General features: G+C 37.1%; 1 protein-coding gene across 2 annotated transcripts in view; it reads right to left on the bottom strand.

Moving 5' to 3' along the window:
• The window catches only part of PGR (progesterone receptor), a 124,022-nt gene that overhangs the window by 36,158 nt on the left and 63,978 nt on the right, over window positions 1-23,886 (bottom strand). The window contains exon 4 of one of the 2 annotated variants that reach the window (XM_061143556.1): window positions 3,228-3,533. The exons of the other annotated variant lie outside the window; for it this stretch is intronic. Within the exon in view, the coding sequence (XP_060999539.1) occupies window positions 3,228-3,533 (306 nt within the window). The remainder of the gene's footprint in view (window positions 1-3,227; window positions 3,534-23,886) is intronic. 2 annotated transcript variants of the gene reach the window in all.

The raw sequence follows: 23,886 nt of genomic DNA, 5'->3' as shown, positions 1-23,886 counted from the left end.
GCTCATTTTTAAAATTTTGCAAATACTATGCTACTTCAAGTTTCAGAAAGGAAAACATTACCCATGGAAGTTAGAGCTAAATGTCAATGTAAAATCATTCATATGTAGACACAATGTATCAGAGTCAATGTATCCTCAGAGATCACTTGTAAATGTACTGTCACGAGGCATATTTTGTGAGTCTCCATTAAACAGAAAAACAAAGATACTTCTGAAATACTATGGTAAAGATGTCAGATATGCTGTGATCAGTGTAACTTTTGTCAAAGACAAAAGAAGAGCATAGACAAGATGCCATCGGAGTCCCTGGGCAGGCAGCACAAGACCTCTCGGGGGTTTGCAGACACACGCCCTGTGGCTCTCATGCGTGCTGACACCTTGGTAATGATTATCAGCCTGCATCTGATCTTTTTCTCCCCCAAAGAAATGTTTAAAATTATCTTTTTCTTCTTTGCAAAGTTAAATGGCATTGGTTTATCTGGATAAACATATATACCCAAGGAATTTTAGGTCTTGAACAAATACTTACTACATACAGTGTTTTCACTTCAAATCCCTACAGGTCTACTATTCAAACGAGCCTAACCAGACAACACAGGACATTGTGAATAAGTGCTGTCCCTGTTTAGTTTAGGGCCATGATTACTTTCCCTGGAGCTTCAGGGCAGATTTCTCTTCTCTGATGCCTCAGAATGCCTGAAACCTTATCTTAAGCTGACTCCCAAATACACTTTCTGTTTGTGAAAGAACTGCCTGATCTACCTACATGTTTTCCGAGCAATATTTTGTTTTTCCACTTTAAATAAGTAAACTATCAATAAGCTTCATTTAACTAAGTTCATCTTTCACGGACCAATAACACTGTGAACGAATAGATGAAATAAGTTTCCCTTATGTACAGAACTGAGGACCAGGGGCAAGGACGTGCTGCACCACAGTGCAACGCCATCAGGAGCCCAGCCTGCTGGCTTCTCTAACACTACCGTGCAATGCTTACGTCTTGCACAAAGATATATGCAATAGACACTTCTCGAGTGACTCACGTGAATAAAGCTGGAAGTTTCTGAGCAGCTAGTAGCTTTGAGAGCAAATTGCTATGCACGTGTCCTTCTGAGTCCTCTCACAGAGGTCAGTATGGTCACTCTGCTTCACTGACTTGAACATTCATTCAAGTTACTCTCAGAATTCAGACCATGAAAATATGCTTTAAAAGACCATGGGCCACTCAGTACTTTGATAATTTTAATGTTTCCCTTATTATACAGTTATTCCCTTATTATAACAGTTATTATACAGTTAATGAAAACAACATATGTAATACTGGTGATGCCATCATTCTTGTGTAATTCTTTGTGTAATTATACACAAATTACATTTTGCAACATTCAAAAAGTTGCCACCAAATGCAATGTGAAAATTTTCTCTCACTCTTTTGGAGGATGCGTGGGGATCAAATACCTAGACAGACAGTTGTATTTCAACTTAGGAGACTCAATTAGTTTTTTTCCAAATGAATAAATTATCTTTGTAATTATAATTGGTTATTTTCTAACTTTGCCAAATGATAATAGTCTTTTTTTGACAGTAGAGACTCTACAAAATGAAAACAAAAGAAATATGAGCTATGTCAACAAAAATCAAAGAAAGAACCTTACCAAATAATAGAAAAACATGTTTAAACACATAAACACTCACATTTTAAAACTGAAAAAGTTTGCCAATGTTATTGTAATATTTTAATTTAATAAAAATCTATCAAATTTGATAACCACTTTACAGTAAACTTTAAAAAAAATTTAGAACTTTCTTAATAAAAAAAAATTACCTGTCCAAAGCTTTTCAACAAGAGTGAAGCTAATAAGAACCTGGGTATTTTGATTTTTGATGTTACTTTATCTTCACTAGAATAGTTAGTTTAATTAATTTTCTCAACATGTATTTTTTTAAAGAGTCAACAAACATGAATCTGTTTTTCTTTCTGTCTCGTGTAAACTTGACTTTTCAATAACAATTCGTCTATTATATTTCAAACCTTTCAGGCAGAATAACAGAAATAGTATTAAGGCAAATTGGGAAATGAAATCTTTTCTTAAAAAAAAAAAGGCTATTAAATTTACTTGGAGACTAAAATGTATAATATGTTTAATTCTCGATCAGATATTGGAAATAAACTAGTCTAAAGGAGTATAAGGTTACTATCAGTGTAAAGAGAAAATAACTGTAAAAAAGGTTTTATTTCTAATTATGGGATTAATGCCTCCACAAATAACTGTGGACATGCATGTGAAATTGTTTCAGTCATGTCTGACTCCGTGACTCTAAGGACCATAGCTTGTCCAGCCCCTCCGACCACGGGATTCCCCAGGCAAGAATACTGGAGTGGGTTGCCATGCCCTCCTCCAGGGGATCTTCCCAACCCAGGGATCGAAGCGGCATCTCTTACATCTCCTACATTGGCAGGCGGGTTCTTTACCACTAGCGCCAGCTGACAAGTAATTACTACCCACATATTAATCTCAGCTCTGCAGTCCAAGGTTTAGCCGGTGAGAACTACATCCCTGTAATTCTTTCAGTCTCTTGGCTCCTATGCAACTGTGCTGAGAGAGCAGAAGTAACTAATAAAGTGATTAAAATCCTTTCATGATGACATAATTTAAATTCTCACTTTCTGGGTATAAATTCACAAAAATAGTGACTGGAGGTTTCTCTGTGTCCAAATTATTTCTTCTAGGTTTAGCAATTTTAATTCTTGATTGACTTTAGATACTTTGCTACACTCTGAATACTATTTTTATTTGTTATATGAATAGATACATTCAGTTTTATTTTTCAACCACATGAGGTTGGTTAAATTTGGATTTGGAATGAACTAGACATTTCTGAGAAGATGGTCAATTTGTCTTTTTCTGAACTCCGATACTATCTAGTAGATAATACAGAGTTATGCTATTCCTTAACTTCTTCATATATGTAATTCTTAATTCATCAATAAGACTCAAAATGTTATCTATGTCTTTTTTATTTCCAAAGCACACATTAGGGTCCTAGACAAACAGTATATAATATAGGGTCCTAGATAAATATTTTGAACTGCTGAAACACACACAACAACCCCCTGTTTACACTCCATTTAATTTATTGCATGGCCTGTTTTATTTAGCCACCCACTAGTATGAAGCCATAGTAAAAATTTTTATTACGTGCTATTATATACAAATTATTATTACCTGGCAGTGACTTAGACCACTTGACCACTGAAAGAAGTTGTCTCTCGCCAAGCTGATTCAGACTTGTCAGCAGAGAGCTGGAGGTATCAGGTTTGGTGTTGTCGTGTCCTGCATAGACCACATCTGGTTCGATGCTCATGAGCAAGTTGATCAGTGGGGGAAACAACTGCAACTCTTGACTTGGTGAAAAGGTGATTCTCTGGCTTAGGGCTTGACTTTCATTTGGAATACCCACCGGCTGTGGGAGGGCCACAGCATCCAGTGTTCTCATAACTCTAACTTTATTGAACTTTTTAAACTTTCGGCCTACAGAGAAGAAAAAAAAAAAGAAGAAAGGAAGATCATGTAAATACGTAGAAGCTAAATAGTCCAGCATAAAATTATTTCTGATGTCTTAAAATTACAGCATTATAGCATTATAGGTTTTGGTATCAGTCTAATACAATGAGACCTACTAAGTAAAAATGTTAAGTCTCAGACAAGGATTAAAGAATTAATTACAGCAGCATTCACTGGATAGGCTTGGGTAATTACACCAGTATCCAAGGCAAGGTTATGGAGCTTTGCAGTAAAAAAAAACCATGTAGAAAAGACAAATGGCTCTTTGTAGAGACTAATCTCAGTTTTGGGGGCTTCCCAGGAGGCGCTAGTGGTTAAGATCCCGTCAGCCAATGTGGGAAACATAAGAGATGCAATCCCTGGGTCTAGAAAATCCCGTGGAGGAGGATATGGCAACTCACTCCAGTATTCTTGCCTGGAGAATCCCATGGACAGAAGAGCCTGGTGGGGTACAGTCCATAGGGTTGCAAAGAGTCAGACACGACTGAAGTGAACTTAGCACGCACGCACGCAAGTTCAGTGTTGGTCAATATTCTGATAGGAGTATTAGAATAGTTATTATTATTCTGACCAAATTGTCCCAAAATTATTGCTAAAAACTACATTAATTAAAACATAACCTTTAGTAGATGTTGAGTCTTATTTTGAATTTTATTCTTTTAAGAATCTGTTAAAGGATATGCATATACACATGCAAACCCCACAAAATCTTGTACACAATTTCAGTGAGTTCATGATCAATTGAAATTCCCTGAAATCAATACACAGACTAGTATGAGATCTAAGGATCCAAAATAAAGAACCTCATTTCTAAATTAAGGGGGGACAGAGTCCACATCTTGTGTTGGTCAGACCACATTTGTATTTCTAGACCACTTCTAGAATTTCTACTTCTAGAATTCTCTCCACTGCTGAATTGTGATGTGTTAGGAAGAAAAATGGTCTGACAGGAAGATAAGTAGAAAATCCGCCATGTGAGGAGTGGTTGAAGGGGACCAAGATGTACAGCTGGGCCGCTGCTAGTTCCCAGAGGCCCTGGGGGGATCAGAGGGCGGGCCGGACTCCAGCCTCTGCCGACTCTATGCCAGCATGGGCTGCTTAATGGTATCAAGTGTCTGTGTTGTTCCACCAGGAAAAAAAAGGCTAAGGGAGGCTTGATAATGGTTTGCAATCATCTAAGCAGAGGTTGCAGTAGGCTGTCTTCAAACGCCTGTTCTGGCTCACAGACGTGTTTTCTTCGGCTCACACAATTCTTCCCAGAGTTATGAAAACATCTCTGAATTAGCTGGGTGGCACCAATCTGCTAAAGCCACGCTGCAGCTGCTGCTTTGGACGAGGCACAGACAGCCCGCAAACTGGTGGTAGGCCTTTGGTCAGTTTTCTTAAATCGGATCACTCTGCCCACTTAAATGACCTTCCTGGATTCGGCAAGCACTTGCCCTTGTGATTTCTCAGCTCAGGCATTCTTATTAAGAAAAAGGATTCTATTTATTCTATGGAGTCCCCCCAAATTGTGCTAGAACCTGCAGGGGACAGAGAAACAAATGTCAGTCAACACACAGAAAGGATTCAGAAGTGTTTAAGGAGATGAAGCAGGTTTCTTTGCAAAGGAATGAGTTCCTAGAGGGGAAAGAATTAATATTTGTGGAGTATCTGCTTTATATATGTATCATGTTGCCTCACAGCAAGTGGGAATTATTAATTCTGTTTATAAATTAGGAAGAAGAAGAGTAGAGAAGATGGCATGACCAACATTAGAGCGACAGAACTTGGATGATGTGGACTCTGAGTTCAAACTCTCTCTCACACCATCTCCCTGTGTTTTCAGGCAAGGACTTCATGGTCATCTGGGGGGATTCTGAAAAAGAAGTTTAGGTGAGAGATGCTGGAAAAAAGCACAGAGGTTTGATTCCTTCCAATCCTAAAATATTGTGATTAACAGAAAATAAGACATACACCCTTACCAGCCCCTTCTCTCCCCAACAACTCCAACATGGTTGTCTTTTTAATTTACTTTATCCGCCCTTCTCTTTTTTTTCATTTTTAAAAATGAATTAATTTTAATAGGAGGATAATTACTTTACAGTATTGTGATGGGTTTTGCCATACATCGCCGTGAATCCGCCATGGGTGCACATGTGTCCCCCATCCTAAACCCCCCTCCCACCTCCCTCCCCACCCCATTCCTCTGGGTTGTCCCAGAGCACCTGCTTTGAGCGCCCTGCTTCATGCATCAAACTTGCTCTGATCATCTGTTTCACATACGGCAACATACATGTTTCGATGCTGTTCTCTCAGATCATCCCACCATCAGCTTCTCCCACAGAGTCCAAAAGTCTGTTCTTTACATCTGTGTCTCTTTTGCTGCCTTGTATATAGGGTCATCATTACCGTCTTTCTAAATTCCATATATATGTAAATATACTGTATTGGTGTTGCACTTTATAACTTACTTCACTCTGTATAACAGGCTCCAGTTTCATCCACCTCATTAGAACTGACTCAAATGCGTTCCTTTTTATAGCTGAGTTTAGTTCTGGTTTTATCAGGATTTGACTACACTATGAAACCATGGAATTCTATTGAAAACCAAAGCAAATTTTTTACACTTTGATCAGTATAAAAACTCTTAAACACAAAATAAATTCCAAGAGAAGTTCCTAACATGTTGATAATATAAAGTGCAATTTGAATTAATATAGAAATGCTCACATTTCTGTTTGTGATCCAGTCTTTTCATGAATCCCAGTGAAAAAGAAGGGGGAACATGTGATAAAAGCAAATTGAAAGGTGAACTAACATTGAACTAGATCATTTACATATCTATCTTATATAATTTAACTTGATGCTCAACCATTTGAAATAAACACAAGCATTTCCATTTTTTAAGATGAGGAATAGGTTTACAGAGGCTAAGTAATTGGCTAAGTTTATAGAGATAATAAATGCCAGAGCAGAGATATTAATCAAAGGTTAATTCCTTTTAGCCTTTCTTTTACTTACTCATAAAATATTTATTGCTAGGCATCATTTAAGGTTCTGAAACTGCAGCACTGAATAATCAGACAAAGTATCTGCTTTCGTGGGGCTTATATTCTGAGGGGAATATGGAGAGGACCTGTAAACAAATAAAGAGCAAGATAATACCAAACAATAGTGTGCACTATGAGTGAAATGGGTAATGGTAATAGAAAGTGACCTGAGGGAACAAGACAGAATTAAAATGGTCAGGGAAAGACTATGGTCTTTCCACAAGACCACACTGCTGCCCCTTCATATAGCCTTTATTTCTCTAAATCTGTAGGCTAATGACTCTTTTGGAGCAGATCAAACAGTGTATGTTAAAAGAGAACTTTACACACCAGGAAAATTAACTTAAAGAATTGAATAAATGTACAGTATTATTAACAATTGCTTTCCTGAAGCACTCAGTTCAGTTCAGTTCAGTCAGTCATGTCTGACTGTTTGCAACCCCATGGACTGCAGTACACCAGGCCTGCTTGTCCATCACCAACTCCCGGAGCTTGCTCAAACTCATGTCCATCAAGTCAATGATGCCATTCAACCATTTCATCCTCTGTTGTCCCCTTCTGCTCCTGCCTTCAATCTTTCCCAGCAACAGGGTCTTTCCCAATGAGTCAGTTCTTTGAATCAGGTGGCCAAAGTCCTGGAGCTTCAGCTTTATCATCAGTCCTTCCAATGAATATTCAGGACTGATTTCCTTTAGGATGGACTGGCTGGATCTCCTTGCAATCCAAGGGACTCTCAAGAGTCTCCTCCAACATCACAGTTCAAAAGCATCAATTCTTTGGCTCTCAGATTTCAGTACAGTCCAACTCTCATATCAATACATGACTACTGGAAAAACCATAGTTTTGACTAGATGGAACTTTGTTGGCAAAGTAATGTTTCTGCTTTTTAATATACTGTCTAGGTTTGTCATAGCTTTTCTTTCAAGGGGCAAGTGCCTTTTAATTTCATGGCTGTGGTCATCATCTGCAGTGATTTTGGAGCCCGAAAATATAAAGCCTGTCACTATTTCCCTTGTTTCCCCATCTATTTGCCATGAAGTGATGGGACCAGATGCCATGATCTTAGTTTTCTCACTGTTGAGTTTTAAGCCCACTTTTTCACTCTCCTCTTTCATTTTCATCAAGAGGCTCCTTTAGTTCTTCATTTTCTGCCATAAGGGTGGTATCATCTGCATTATCTAAGATTACTGATATTTCTCCTGGCAATCTTGATTCCAGCTTGTGCTTCATCCTGCCCAGCATTTCACATGATGCACTCAGCATAGAAGTTAAATAAGCAGGGTGACAATATACAGCCTTGATGTACTCCTTTCCAGATCTGGAACCAGTCTGTTGTTCCATGTCCAGTTCTAACTGTTGCTTCTTGACCTGCACACAGGTTTCTCAAGAGGCAGGTCAGGTGGTCTGGTATTCCCGTCTCTTTAAGAATTTTCCACAGTTTGTTGTGATCCACACAGTCAAAGGCTTTGGCCATAGTCAATGAAGTAGAAGTAGATGTTTTTTCTGGAACTCTCTTGCTTTTTTGTTGATCCAACAGATGTTGGCAATTTGATCTCTTGTTCCTCTGGCTTTTCTTGAAGCACTTTTTCTGAAGCTCTAAATTGCTACAATCTTGCCACCTCTACACTCCACCCCCTACAAGACATGTTTGTTCTTCCCAAAACATATCTTAAGAGATGTAATAACTCATCTATCTACAGCTCATGAATGTGTGGCATGTGGGAAAAATGAACCTTGGGTTGGCCATATCTGTGTATGAATCCTATCATTTAAAAGCATTATATGGAGAGTAGATTATTTTATTTTAGCTTTTAAATAGGGAGTTTACCTCTTAATACTGTCATCAGTCCAGGTAAGATAATGCGTAAGGTATGTGGTCAAGTGCCTGGCATATAGCAGACACTCACTAACATTAGCTCTGACTTTTGAAACATGATTAGAAAGAATTGAGAGAGGAAGTGAAACTATAACTTTGTTTGTTTGAATTTTCTGACATTAAAACATGTTCCTAATCACGTATATTCCTCTCCCTCCAAAACCCAAGGAAACAAACAAACAACACAGGCTTCTATGGGCATATATGTTTAAGCAACACTGTATTAATAAAGTTAAAGTGATATCCTAACCTTACTTAGTCCTGTATCTCAGAACCTTCAATACATTGAATTATGGATCGCTAAGAGAAAAATGTTAATATATCATGCTTTCCAAGTTTATTTGGCCTTTTTACTTGATGAAAGATCTGCTAGTATCTCAGGGAATTAACAGTTTGGAAAACACTACTTCAGAATATTTTTCTCTACGATGTTTGCACTTGAAATCAAGCCTATAGCTCATACGGTAAAGAATCAGCCTGCAATGCGGGAGACCTGGGTTCAGTCTCTGGATTGGGAAGATCCTCTGGAGAACAGAACGGCTACCCACTCCAGTATTCTTGCCTGGAGAATCCCATGGACAGAGGAGCCTGGTGCGCTACAGTCCATGGGATCACAAAGAATCAGATATGACTGAGTGACTAACACTTTTTCACTATGAGTTGGACCTCATTAGTTCCATTGTCCAGCATCCAGTCTCTGACTCTTCTCTTAGCAAGTTAAATAAAACAACCAGCTGTTATTAAAAATAGTTAACCTTAACTCCTTTTGACATTATATAAAATGTGAACCATAGAAACACAGGTACATCTGCACCAATCTTACTTTTAAATTGCCTTTGTTTCATCATAGAGCAAAATATAGAAGGGAGTGGTATTCTTTATTTCTGCCACAAATGGCAATTTTAAGTTAAGGTCCAGAGCCCCACAGAGGACAACATTAGATTAAAATTCGGATAGATATTTAAATTTAGATATGTAATCATTGTAACCACTTACACTGTTGTAGATACAAATCAGAGTCCACAAGGGAAGATAATGTTAAGAGAAGACGAGGGTTAAAAAAAATTTCCCTTGTTCTTTACAGTGATCTGCAAAGATGAGACCGCCTCTTTGTCAGTTTTGTGTATTCACTCAGTGTCTGGTACTGCCTCAATCAATCTCTGCTGAATGGATGAAAGAATAGATGACTGTGTCTTTCTGTAGTTCTTCTCCATTGCTGTATCTGCTTCCTTCAGAGTACACAGCCTCCACCCCACCAGGCCCCATGAGGACAGGGGCCAGGTCTCCTGCAGTTATCCACGCAGACCTGAAGTCTTCCAAACCTCCTACCGCACAGGGGGCCACCAGGGAATGTTTCTTGAGCTACTGAAGTTATTATTTTGGCTTAACATAGAGCTTGAAAAAGGAATATCTCAGCAAGAATACTAAGAAGAGAATGGGAACAGCAATGTGATTTTTTTTTTTTTTCTGATTTGCTGAATTTCATATAAGGTGGTCTTTCAAAGAAGTGATTCCTAACCTTCATGTACAAAAATCACTGTTAAATAACATAATGAATAAATCTATATAATTTCATATGATTGTTGACTGAGAAAAAAGATAATGGTAAAAGCACCCAGAATTCAGGAAAATACAGAATAACTCTGCATAATCTGTAATATTATTTATGTACTTCTGAAAAATAACAGTACCTGGTGGTTTGGTAACCTAAGTAGAGACTAGGTGTGTGAGCCCAGCAGCCACCCTTGACTCACCCCCGAGGGCATCTATCTTCAGGAGTTTTCATTGTTTTGCTGGAAGGACGAAGTTGGGCTTAGATGCTAAGGGATGGGCGTGGAGGTGTAAGAAACAATGTGGAGAGAAAGACTTAATAGTTGTCCCTCATTCCACCTAATGGACATGGTTTTGAGGATGGGAGCAAAAGCAGAGGAGCTAATTTTTTGAGGCTGAGGGAAAGAGGAGATCCATCTAGAGAATGTTTTCTTTGTAATCAATGTACACTACTGGTAGCCCGATACTCTGCTTCCTTCCTGCTACAATGCATGGACTGCCTGTGCCCCTGTCACTTCAACACTAAATCTTTGTTTTTTTTCATCTACTCAAGGACTTGTCTCTGCAACTGTCTGCCCTTTTGCCTGCACCCTCTAATAGTTCCTCTCATGCACGATCCATCCAATGAAGTGAGATTACTCTCTCTCCTCCCATTCTCCCTGGAACCCATTCCAGTCAGATTTTTCTCCCTACTCCAATAGAACTGCTCTTGGCAAGCACACCAATGATTTCCACCGGTCAAAAAACAATGGTCAAAAAAAAAAAAAACAATGGTCAGTGCTTACTACTTATCTTAACCAAACCATCAGTGGTGCTCGACACAGCTGATCATTTCCTTCTACTTGTAACACTCTATTCTCTTGGCTTCCACATACCTCTTGTGGCCACTTCTTTAGTCTCTCTGGCTTGTTTTTTACATCTTCTCAACTTCTAAATCATGAAGTTCCAAAGCTCAGTCCTCAGACTTCTCCTACACAGCTACACTCTCTTTATATGTGTCTGCATCTACTCATATCTTTATGCCATGTAGATACGGAACAGTTGCAAATGTATAACTCCTGCTTCAACTTTCTCAGGGAACTCGAGACTCAACTATCTTACTTACTATTCAGCATTTTTACTTGTATATCTAATTACACCCTCCCCAAGACTTAATGTTTTTAAAGCAGACTTTGATACACATGCCCCCAGATTGAAGGTTCCATTTTTCAACTCCATCCACATTCTTGCTCTGGAAAAACTGTGATGTCATCCTTGCTTATGGATGATCCTTGCTTAAGTGATCCTTATCCATCACTTATTCTCTCACTTCATATCCAATTCATCAGCAGATCCTGGTGCATTACGATGAAATAATAATGCAAATCCAATCACTTCTCCCCATTTCCACTTCTTCCACCATCGTTTAAGCCACCATCATCAGAGCTGTATTACCGCAGCATGTGCTGGCTGATTTCCCAGCTCCCATCCTTGTACCCCACACCCTATTCTCTACTGAGCTGAATGGGCCTTTAAAAACTTCAATCATGTACACACTGCTATAATAAAAATAAAATGCTTTTCCATGGAGGAAAAAAAACAACAACTTCATTCGGGTTATTTTACTCCTTGCTCAATACTTTCAGTGACTACTCATCCTACTTAGAATGAAGTCCAAATTCTTTATCAGACTCTACAGAGCCCGGCATCATTTTGCAAAGAGAGGGTCTCTTACAGCGTCCCAAGCCCCATCCACCTGATGCCCATGTTCTTGGAACTCGCTGAGCTCTGAGGAACTTGATTCTGTTCCTTCCTCAGGCCTTCACTCGGTTTCCCTTACCTGAAATGGTCTTTCATGTAATATGTACAAGATTCATTTCTCATTTCATTTAGACTTATGCCCAACTATCACTTGATTAAAATTCCCTGGTGGCTCAGTGGTAAAGAATCCACTTGCCAATGCAAGAGATGCAGGTTCAATACTGGGTTCAGAAGAGCCCCTGGAGAAGCAAACGGCAACCCACTCTAGTTTTCTTGGCTGGGAAATCTCAGGGACAGAGGAGCCTGGAGCGCTACAGTCCATGGGATCACAAGAGTCAGACACTACTTACTGACTAAACAATAACCATAACCACTTTATCAGATAGGCTATGCTTTCTCATTCTATAATTAGATATTTGTAACATATATATCCACAGTATACAAAAGTGTCAGTAGCTCACTCATGTCTGACTCTTTGTGACCCAATGGATTGCAGCCAGGCTCTTCTGTCTGTGGAATTCTCCAGGCAAGAATACTGGACTGGGTTGCCATTTCCTTCTCCAGGCAGTATACAAAGAATCCCTATAAATCAAAGAGAAAGACATAAACAGACATTTTACAGAGGACGAAAAAATAAAAACAGGGACCAAAAATACAGTTGATCTTATTAGTAACTACAGAAATGCAAATTAAGGTTACCATGAAAACGACCTATCCAGCATGGCAAAGACACAAAAATAAGAACTTTCATACAGAGCTGATAGGGGATGTGAACTGGTATAACTATTTTGAAAACAGTTTGGCACTATCTAGTAAAACCAAGATGAACATATACTATAATCAGGTACATACCTTACCTATAGAAACTCTTGCATATGAGCACCAGGAGACTCAAGAATGTTCACAGCTGCACTGTATGCAATAGCCTTCAAAGTCAAAACACACTTAAGAATATATTGTTAAGGGACACATAGATAATCAGACAGCCTACAGAATTATACAACAGAATGAAAAACCTAAAATTTAAGCTAGAAGTTTCCTGGAAAAACTGAAAGGACCAGGAAGGAAATACACAATCATTTTCAAGAGCATTGGTAATAAACTTTCCTAAGCCAGATGAATTCATATGTGGATTTTCATTACATTGTTTCATATGGGTCATATGCATTATATGCATAAGTTGTCATATATCAATAATATATTTTATAGTAAAATTATGACATTCAAACAGCATGCAAAGAAAGCATAAAGTCAGTTCAGTTCAGTAGCTCAGTCAGGTCCGACTCTTTGTGACCCCATGGACTGCAGCACGCCAGGCTTCCCTGTCCATCACCAACTCCTGGAGCTTGTTCAAACTCATGTCCATCGAGTCGGTGATGCCATCCAACCATCTCATCCTCTGCTGTCCCCTTCTCCTCCTGCCTTCAATCTTTCCCATCATCAGGATCTTTTCAAATGAGTCAGCTCTTTGCATCAGGTGGCTAACATATTGGAGTTTCAGCTTCAGCATCAGTCCTTCCAATGAATATTTAGGACTGATCTCCTTTAGGATGGACTGGTTGGTTCTCCTTACAGTCCAAGGGACTCTCAAGAGTCTTCTCCAACAGTCTTCCCCAACACCACAGTTCAAAAGCATCAATTCTTCAACACTCAGCTTTCTTTATAGTCCAACTCTCACATCACACATGACCACTGGAAAAACCATAGTTTGACTAGATGGACTTTTGTTGGCAAAGTAATGTCTCTGCTTTTTAATATGCTGTCTAGATTGGTCATAGTTTTTCTTCCAAGGAGCAACCATCTTTTAATTTCATGGTTGCAATCACCATCTGCAGTGATTTTAGAGTCTAAGAAAATAAAGTCTGTCACTGTTTCCATTGTTTCCTAATCTATTGCCATGAAGTGATGGGACCAGATGCCATGATCTTAGTTTTCTGAATGTTGAGTTAAGGATACAGTACTGTAAAATTATTCTTGAAGTATACATAACTGAAAATCTGAATAGATGCTGTTACCATGAGTAGGAATTTGTAAGATAAGTATTAAGAAAGGTTCTTGAGAGAGAAAAGATATGTAAGAGTGGGGAGGAGAAGGAACAAAAGATTATGAACTTCTTTAGTATATGTTAATAAAACAATTGGTTAAATGATTAGTCACAGTTACTGTTTAATTCTTATATAATAACAAAGGAATATACATTTCATTATGACATCAAGATGGGATGTTAAGCATTAGCAAAATGGGAAAGCGGAGTAAAACTTAACAATTTAACAAGGAGGATTGAATAGGGAAAATAAAATGAAGAGAAATGTGACCAAGCCAGGAAAGTAAGAAAAGAAACAGTGAACAGAAAATAGAACATGTGCTGGAGGAAACTAAAATTTTGCATACAGATCGTATCAACAAATGTTAATGGGTTAAATTTCCCTGTCAACATCAAAGAAGGTCAGCCTGGGTTACAAAATTCTATTTGTAGTTTTTATCAGAAATGCAAAAAAAAAAAAATAGAAAAAAAGCTGAAAATTAAAAGATGAGAAAAGATGAACCAGGAAAATACAAAACGTGGCAAGTAGAAGTAATATTAATAATGAAATACTTAACTTCTAGATAAAATGACTATAGAAAACTGAAAGAACTACTAATAATCTATCAAAGCATTGAGATAATTAAGTTACATGGCTAGAAAGAACATGTTTATAAAGATCACTAGATTTATTGCTTCCAACAATTGCCACTTGAAAAATAGACAATATTCTATCACAAGGAATGAAGTTTACAAAATACTCAAGAACATATTGAAGCAAAGCATAGGACCTGTATTGAAACTGTAAAATTCTGTCACAGGACACACAGAAAATGTGAATTAATGAAATGACATCTGTACCTGGATTGAAAACCTTAAAGTGTCAATATGTCCAAATTCATACATATATTTTATACTGCTTCAATAAAAATCTAATATTTTTTAGAATTAGGAATGATGGTTTTACTGTTCACTTAGCAGAATAAATCAGTAGTCATGTACGGCTATGAGAGTTGGAACAAAAAGAAGGGTGAATCCTGAAGAATTGGTGCTTTCAAACTGTGTGCTGGAGAAGACTCTTGAGAGTCCCTTGGACGGCAAAGAGATCCAACCAGTCCATCCTAAAGGAAATCAACCCGGAGTATTTGGAAGGACTAATGCTGAAGCTGAAGCTTCAATATTTTGGCTACTTGATTGGGGTTGCAAAGAGTCAGACTCAACTGAGTGAATGAACAACCACTAGAAGAATAAATGTGTGTGATAGTAGGCAAGAGAATTTCATTAAAAGAGCAACTGTCATTTTAATATATGCCATACTATGTATTAAAATTTACAGTAATACTACCGTAACCCAAACTATTAAATTATTAATAGTTTCATGGAATAGTTATATAGATAATCAGAATAGAATGCAGAACCCAGTAACACCTAGGAAATTCATGCAGTACACCTTAATATATGTTAAAAGTAGTGAGTGAGAGGACCTCCACTTGGGCACATGACGACTACAGGGAAAGCAGAGAACTTAAGTCCTTTAGTCCATTTTCATAACAGAATGGCAACAGACAACTGAATCAGGACTATGTGGTCATACCAACTGCTGAGCCCCATGACCTGGTCTCCTAAATCTGAGGGGCAAACCAGACAAGAGGTAGAGAGAGAAGCAACAGAAAACTGAGAATTACTTTTGGAGTTACTGGTCATATTTGACTGAGCAGAGGCAAATGTACAGTAACCTTTTATGCCTTCAAACCTGCTTCCCTGTTTTATTTTTTCTTAATATTTATCATCTCCTATCAGGATATAATATTTTATGTTACGTAATTATTTTGATAATCATCTCTGCCTGAACTAGAACATAAGCTCCTTACTAAAAGCATAGCACTTGCATATAGCACTACACAATCATTTTATTGAACAAATTAACAACTGCATGGCAACAAACCAATTTGTTTGCCACAAGGGCTTGAACAATAATCTGGCTTCCTGCCATATTACTTCCACTTCTTGAATAATAGGAAGAACTCTAAGTGGAATTTCCCTTTAGTAAAAGAGACAATCTAGGCAGAAAATGTAGTATACTTTATAGTAGAATGTTTGGGTTCACATATGCCTGCAAACCAGCTGTTGACAATCTTTCTAAAATAGCTACATTTATGTCCCCAAACACTGTTTCTCTCTTTCCATATCAAACCAAACAGCTGAGACTTCATATCTTCTAGCTCAAATTATAAATGGATAGTCAAACAAGAAAGGAAAACAAGGAGAATCAGCTAGCAATTACTAAGTCTAACAGCAGACCAAGTTAGAATTATGTAGACTTAAGTATGAAGTAAGTAGCAAGCATATTTGGAATTTAAGCAAAAATATTTTTAGAAATGATAAAAAGGGAATGTAAAATCAAAAATCAGATGATTACAAAGTAGAGTAAGAATTGTTGTAGGAAATGGCCTTATGCAATCCTTTTACTGCATTTCAAAGATAAAGTGGCATCTCAATTTCATGAAATCAAAGAATAGAAACAAAAACATTAAATAAAAGATAAAATTAATTACAAAAAAGAATGAGATAAAATGGGAGATGGCAGAGAAAAAGTTTTTAAAAATAAAGGAAATTAATTTATAAAAACAATTTCTACACATTAACAACAAACTATCAGAAATAGAAATTTAATATCCAACGTATACAAACAGCTCCAACTCAACATTTAAAAAAAGACAAGCAAGCAAACAACCCCATTAAAAATGGGTGTGTATGACTCTTTGCAGCCCCAAGGACTATACAGTCTGTGGAGTACTCCAGGCCAGAATACTGGAGTGGGTAGCCTTTCCCTTCTCCAGGGGAACTTCCCAACCCAGGGATCAAACCTGGTCTCCCATATTGAAGGCAGATTCTTTACCACCTGAGCCACAGGGAAGCCCAAGAACACTGGAGTGGGTAGCGTTTCCCTTCTCCAGGGGATCTTCCCAACCCAGAGATCAAACCCAGGTCTCCTGCATTGCAGGAGTGTTCTTTACCAGCTGAACCACAAGGGAAGCCCAAAAATGGACAGAACTAAACAGACATGTTTCCAAAGAGGAAATGTAGATGTACAACAGGCATATAAGAAGATGCTCAGCATCATTAATCATTGTGGAAACACAATTCAAAACCACAATGAGGCATCATCTCAAACCTGTCAAAATGGCGATCGTCAAAAAAAAACACAAATAAATGTTGGCAAGGATGCGGAAAAAGAAATACTCAGACACTGTTCGTGGGGATGTAAACTGGTGCAGTCACTGTGGAAAAGAGCATGACGTTGTCTCAACAACTAAAAGTAGAACTATCACATAACCCAGCAATTCTACTCTTGAGTATATATATCTGAAAAAAACTGAAAACACTAATTCAAGAAGATATGTGTACCCAATGTTCATAGCAGAATTATTTACAATTGCTAAGATATGTGTCCCTAAACAGATGAATGGATAAAGAAGATGTGGTACATATATATAATGGGATACTACTCAGCCATAAAAAGAAAGAAATATTGCCATTTGCAGCATGGATGGACTTGGAGGGTGTTATGCGAAGTGAAATAAGTCAGACAGAGAAAGACAAACACTGGATGGTATCACTTACGTGTGAAATCTAAAAAGTACAACAAACCAGTGAATACAACAAAAGAGAAACTTAACCCCAGGTATGAGGAATGAACTAGTGGTTACTAGTGGGAAGAGAAAAGGCAAAAGGAGCAACATAGGGTAGGAGATTAAGAGGTACAAATTAGTATGCATAAAATAAACCATAAGGATACATTGCAAAACAGGGGTAGTATAGCCAATTTCATAATAACTGTAAATGGAATATAACCTTTAAAAATTGTGAATCATTATACTGTACACCAGTAACTGACATAGTATTGTACATTAACTATACTCAGATAAAAAATAAATTAAAAAATATAAATAAAGTCATTGTAGATTTTAAAACCTGTCATAAGAATAAGAAAGGAGAACTGCCAGTGTAAAAACTAAACCACAGACATGAAGGTTTTGAGAAAAACTGTCAAATGAAGTTTCAAAGGATTAAAATGTTAATAGAGAAAAGGAGATAGATATAGAAGACAGATAAATAGAGAATCAACATATAGTTATTCTTGGGGATCATGAAAAAGAGAAAGAAAACATGAAATAGGAAAAAAGATTCAAAGGTAATATTAAGAGAATACTTTGCTAACATCTAAGGAAACTCAAATTTTCAGACCCAGAGGAGCTTACTTTGTTTCAAGAAAATTAATAGATTAAGCTAGAGCTAAATCTTGATGAAACTTCTGAAAATCGAGGATTAAGAAACACACAGTCAGGCAAAGGAAGCAGATGATCAATAAAGAAAAATAAATTAGAACATCAGATTTATTTTCAGTTAAATTAGAAGCCTATGGACAATGGCATTGTATGCCCAGGAATGGGATTGCTGGATCATAAGTAGGTCTATTTTTAGTTTTTGTTTTTTTTTAAAACCTCCATATTGTTTTCCACAGTGATTTCACCAGTTTACATTCCTACCAACAGCATATGAGGGTTCCCTTACCTTCACACTCTCTCCAGTCTTTATTATTTGTAGACTTTTTGATGATGGTCTTCTGACTAATGTGAGGTGGTACTTCTTTGTGGCTTTGACTGCATTTCTCTAATAATTAATGATGCTGAGCATCTTTTTATGTGCCTGTTGGCCATTGGTGGAGAAATATCTATTTAGGTCTTCTGTCCACTGTTTGATTGGACTTTTTTATATTGAGTTATTTAAACTGTTTGTATATTTTGGATATTAAGCCCTTATCAGAAGACAAAAACTCTAATCTGAAAAAATACAAATGTTCATAGCAGCATTATTTACAATATCCAAGACATTGATGCAACCTAAATGTCCTTCAACAGATGAATGGATAAAGGTGTGATACACAGACACACACAGTAGAATCCTACTCAGTCATAAAAAGAATGAAATATTGCCATCCATAGCAACATGGATGGACCTAGAGAATATTATACTAAGTGAAGTAAGTCAGAGGTAGACAAATATATGATATCACTTGTACGTGGAATCTAAAAAATTAATATAAATGAATCTAAATACACAACAGAAACAGATTATAGACACAGAAAACAAACTTATGGTTACAAAAAGGAGGGAGGGATAAATCAGGAGTATGAGATTAACAGACACAAACAACTGTACATAAAATAAACAAGCAACAAGGATTTACTGTATAGCACAGGGAACTATATTCTTATATATATCTTATATATAAGATTTATTATGTATTACTGAACACAATATCTTATTACCTATAATGGAAAATACCCTAAAAAATACATATAATTGAACAACTTTGCTATGTCACCTGAAACTAATACAATACTGTAAATCAACTACACTTTAATAAAAAAGATGATGGCATTATATACAGATTTCATGGGAAGGGCCATATACACATTTCCCGTGCTCTAACAGCATGGGAAGGTATTTTAATGAAGATTTGGAAGACCATGGGAAGTAGTACACACAGTAGGCATCTCACTTTCATCTTCCCTTTTCACCTCACTTCTCCTACCTCCTTCTCTTCACCCTAAACCACACAAATTCTCCTCTTTGCCTTTGATGGATAAAATTAGCAAATATCTTTCATAACCCAGCATGTTCCTGGGGTTACAGGCTCTATCCCAAACAGCTTATCAAAGCACTTACAAAAATCAATATGAATAGGACATTCTCCTTTAAAGGAAAAAATCAAAACTCCCAAATCTTCAACTAAAGAATATTTTCAATCATTTAGAAAATTTTTTGCTACGTGAAATATATATCATTCCTTTCAGATCATCTTCCCATGGGAAACATGGCTTGAGAACATAAGTATATACAATGACTATTTAATAACTATTATGTTAAGTAAACACCTCTACTGGCTATGACTGTGTAAATTAATTTCAATTCCAAGATATCTACATTGATTTTTCAATGATTCCTACAAGAAAATAATGAAACACTTTAAAAGAAATAAGAATATCTTTTGCATTAAAGTTAAACCTTTAGTCTGACAATGATAGAGTTTGCACTAAATGATGTTAAGAATAAAGGCTATTTTAAGCTACGACGAAGAAATCTTTGCAGGCCAGCCATTGTGCTATATGCTTTAGGTGCATCATTTCATTTACCTTCATAATAACTCTCACTGTGTGGTCATAATAGAAATGAAAATAGAGATGTGAAAAGTGGTGTAGGTGCCTGAGGTCCAGCAGCTGTTACTGGAGAAACTGAAATCAAATCCTACTGTTCTGATGGTATACTCTTATTTCTACGTGCAAGGTATGGGGAACACAGAGGCAAAAAGTAACTGTGAAAAGTGGTCCTTTGCTGATGAAATCCCTCTTGTAACTGGAAGAAGAAAATGAAAATCCTGAGAGAAACCCCCTCAATTAAGGTCACACAGATTTTACAAAAAATTAAAACTCACTGAGAAACCATTTCCATAATCAAGGATACATTTTTAGCCACCACATCAGAAGAGCACAATGAGATGATGAGTTATGGGGCTCTGAAGTTACCGAACACAAATATTTGCAATAGATATGCTATAATTATTAAAGATATATGATAAGTAATGAAAACACCAGAAATGGAAATGCTAGTAAAAAGAAATAGGTAAATTTATAAATGAACCATGTAGAATGTTTACAAAAAATATACCATCACTAAAATGAAAGAATGGTGAACTGGAAGACAGAACTGATGAAATTACACAGAACATAGCACAGAAAGATGATGAAAGAGGAAAAGTGAGATAGGGAAGACACATGCACTAACTTAACACACGTCTAACAGGCCGTCTGGAGCTGGAAGGGGCAATGAAAAGGAAGGAAATATTTGAAGAATACTGGGATGGTTTCAACGCTTCTGGTACTTATAGAAGACATAAATTCTCAGATTTAGAAGTTAAAATGATTTAAACAAAACTAAATTTAAAACTAGTTATGTTACAGTGAAAGTGGAGAACCAAGTATAAAAAACATTGTCTACAAATTCAGAGAAATTATCACCTCACAGAAACAACTATTAGATACATGGGAGAATTCTCAGAAAAAATTATACAAGCAAAAACAGCAGACTAACATTAGTTAGGAGTGGTATGGATACTCAGTCATGTCTGACTTTTTGTGACTCTATCGACTGTAGCCTGCCAGGCTCCTCTGTACATGGAATTCTCTAGGCAAGAATACTGGAGTGGGTTGCCATTTCCTTTCCATTAGTAAGAAGTAGAGGGGAAAAAATTCAACCCTCAGCTTTATAACCAGCAAAATTATTAATTAAAATTGCAATAGAGATATTTTCTAAAACATATAGAGTGAATGAGTATCACAAATTCTTACAGAAGGAACTTATAAAGTTTATTTCAAAAATAAACTGAATGACTTTGTGAATTAGAAAAAAATCAAGCAAATAGTTAAATATGTAGGTAATCTACTAGACTGAATAAAATAATACTGAGTATTATTTCTAGATCATGTTTGAAAATGTGTGCTGTTTACTTTGCCGGGCCTTTCTTTCTGCTATTTGTCTTACTTCTGGCAAAAATATTTTATATTGGATTGAGATGTAAAATCTCCCAAGATAATGCTGGACCTGCTAAGTAGAAGTAAGTGAAGAATTTTATGTAGGATATTGAAATGGAAATTTTATGACAGCCAGAATGCTTTTCGAGAATCAAATGGGGAAATAGAGGGTAAAGATCAGTAGACAAGTAATGGTGCAAATCCTTTGACATTATGAGGATTATAATAAGCATCACTGTTGTTGTTCAGCTGCTAAGCTGTGTCTGACTCTCTGTGACCCCATGAACTGCAGCACACTAGGCTTCCCTGTTCACTATCTCCCAAGGTTTGCTCAAACTCATGTCCCTTGAATTGATGATGCCATCCAACCATCTTATCCTCTGTCGCCACCTTCTCCTCCTGCCTTCAATCTTTCCCAACATTAGGGTCTTTTCCAACATTAGGGTCTTTCCCAAGGCATCAGCTCTTTGCATCAGGCGGCCAAAGTATTGGAGTTTCAGCTTCAGCATCAGTCCTTCCAATGAATATTCAGGGCTGATTTCCTTTAAGATGGACTGGTTTGATCTCCTTGCAAGCCAAGGGACTCTCAAGAGTCTTCTCCGGCACAATTTGAAAGCATTAATTCTTTGGTGCTCAGCCTTCTTTATGGTCCAGCTCTCACATCCATACATGATACTGTAGCTTGGGTGAATTTACCAGCAACTATCCTTACAGTAGATTATGTCTAGATACATGCAGTTACTTTGGATTAGCAAAAGAATGATGTTTCTGGGATCAGTCCCCTGGGACTATGCTCTCACAACCCCTAACAGCACTGACTTAGCTTGTGTTTCCTCCTTCAGGATCTAATTCTACTTGCCATATCAAAATACCTCAAAAATGCTAAAGAATAGGGAGTATAACATTTAAATATGTACTTGCCAAACAAGTATATTAGAGTTGAGTTTTTAAAAGAGTAAATGTCGCTATCTTTCAAAGAAGCCAGACTGCAAATGGAAGGGAATCCTTGTACCCTTCAGCCCTAAATTTTTACTGTGTCTAGAGAAAGGGAGATACTGATAGACACAACTGAAGTGTTCAGGCTGGCAGCCACAAAAGCAGCGCCTCCAAATGCCCATAAAACTTGAAGCAAAGAAGCGAGAATGACCGCTCTAAGGAATATTCTTACCAAGCGTGTATGGGATGAAGTTTAGGGTGAACAATAAGGCAGCGACCAAAACATATTATTTAGCTGCAGGCTTCCATACGCTAACGTGGGGAAGCAGTGTGAGTGCTGTCTCTGCGGGGGTTGCTGATGCAAAGACTAGGGTTTGGGTGGAAAAGGCGGTGCTCATCAGAGGAAGACCATGAGAGTTCTAAAGAGGTAGGTGGCAGGCATCACTCACAGCAACTCCTGCAGTAGAGAGGATAGATTTCATTTTTTAAATAGTAATCAAAAGCATAGAGGAGGCATCTGAACTTCCAGAAAAGGTACTTTTCAGCATCCCAAAGTCAAGAATTTTGGACTTCTTCAGAAAAGAAATGGAGGTTCTGTTGTCTTCAAGTGCAGAAGGAGGAGAAAACAGAACACTTTACCACACGATCCCGCAGCCCAGAAAGTTGCAGCTCTTTGCCAAGAGAATGAAGCCAATCTAGGTGTAGGAGGAGGCAAGAGAGAAACTTCTTTCAAACATAACCTTTTAAAATTTGAGGATAAGCCTCTCTACCAACAAAACAAAACAAAAACAAACCTATAAAAATAGTCTCCAGCTTTAAAAAATCAGCAATATAACTATGCATTTAATCATTTTTTTATGTAGAAAGCTACTTATTTTTGAAAGAGCTAATTATGTTTATAATAGTTTAACAGTTTTACAATAAATACAAAATGCAGAGCTATATTCATTTCAGAAAAAAAATTATGAGTTGTTACACAAAATGTTTTCTAAAGGAAATAAGTTAGAAGCAGAACACTTAAACCAGAAGATATATTACCATCCTTCAGAGTATAACTCTCTTTCCTACTCAGTACTGTACAGGGATGAACAAAATGCAAAAGTTCACTGTGACCTGGTGAAGGTAAGGGCAGTGAGCCATTAAAAACAGGAATCGTATGCAACTCAGAGACCAAGTAGCTCAAACATAATTCTCATAGCCGGATCACAGCTGCTGAAGCAAACCTGCAAATCTATGCCATGACATGTAAAAAACACTAACATTTCTGACCTTTGATACTCTATCATAAGATTTTACCAACTCTTTTAAATATTTTCATGTTCTCTCTTTTTTACTGAGGTAAAATTGACATATTAGTTTTAGATGTATCACATAATGATTTATTATTTGTGTATATTGCAAAATGATCACTGCAATAAAGTCTAGTTAACATCCATCTCATGCATAGCTACTAATCATTTCATTCTTGTGATAAGAATTTAAAAACCTACCCACTGAGCATCTTTAAAATATACAATACAGTATACAATACAATATATATTATTAGCCTTAGTCACCAAGTTATACA

This window comes from Dama dama, chromosome 1 (assembly GCF_033118175.1).
Source record: "Dama dama isolate Ldn47 chromosome 1, ASM3311817v1, whole genome shotgun sequence".
In the NCBI taxonomy this organism is placed as follows: domain Eukaryota; kingdom Metazoa; phylum Chordata; class Mammalia; order Artiodactyla; family Cervidae; genus Dama; species Dama dama.
This window is presented reverse-complemented; position numbering and strand designations above follow the sequence as displayed.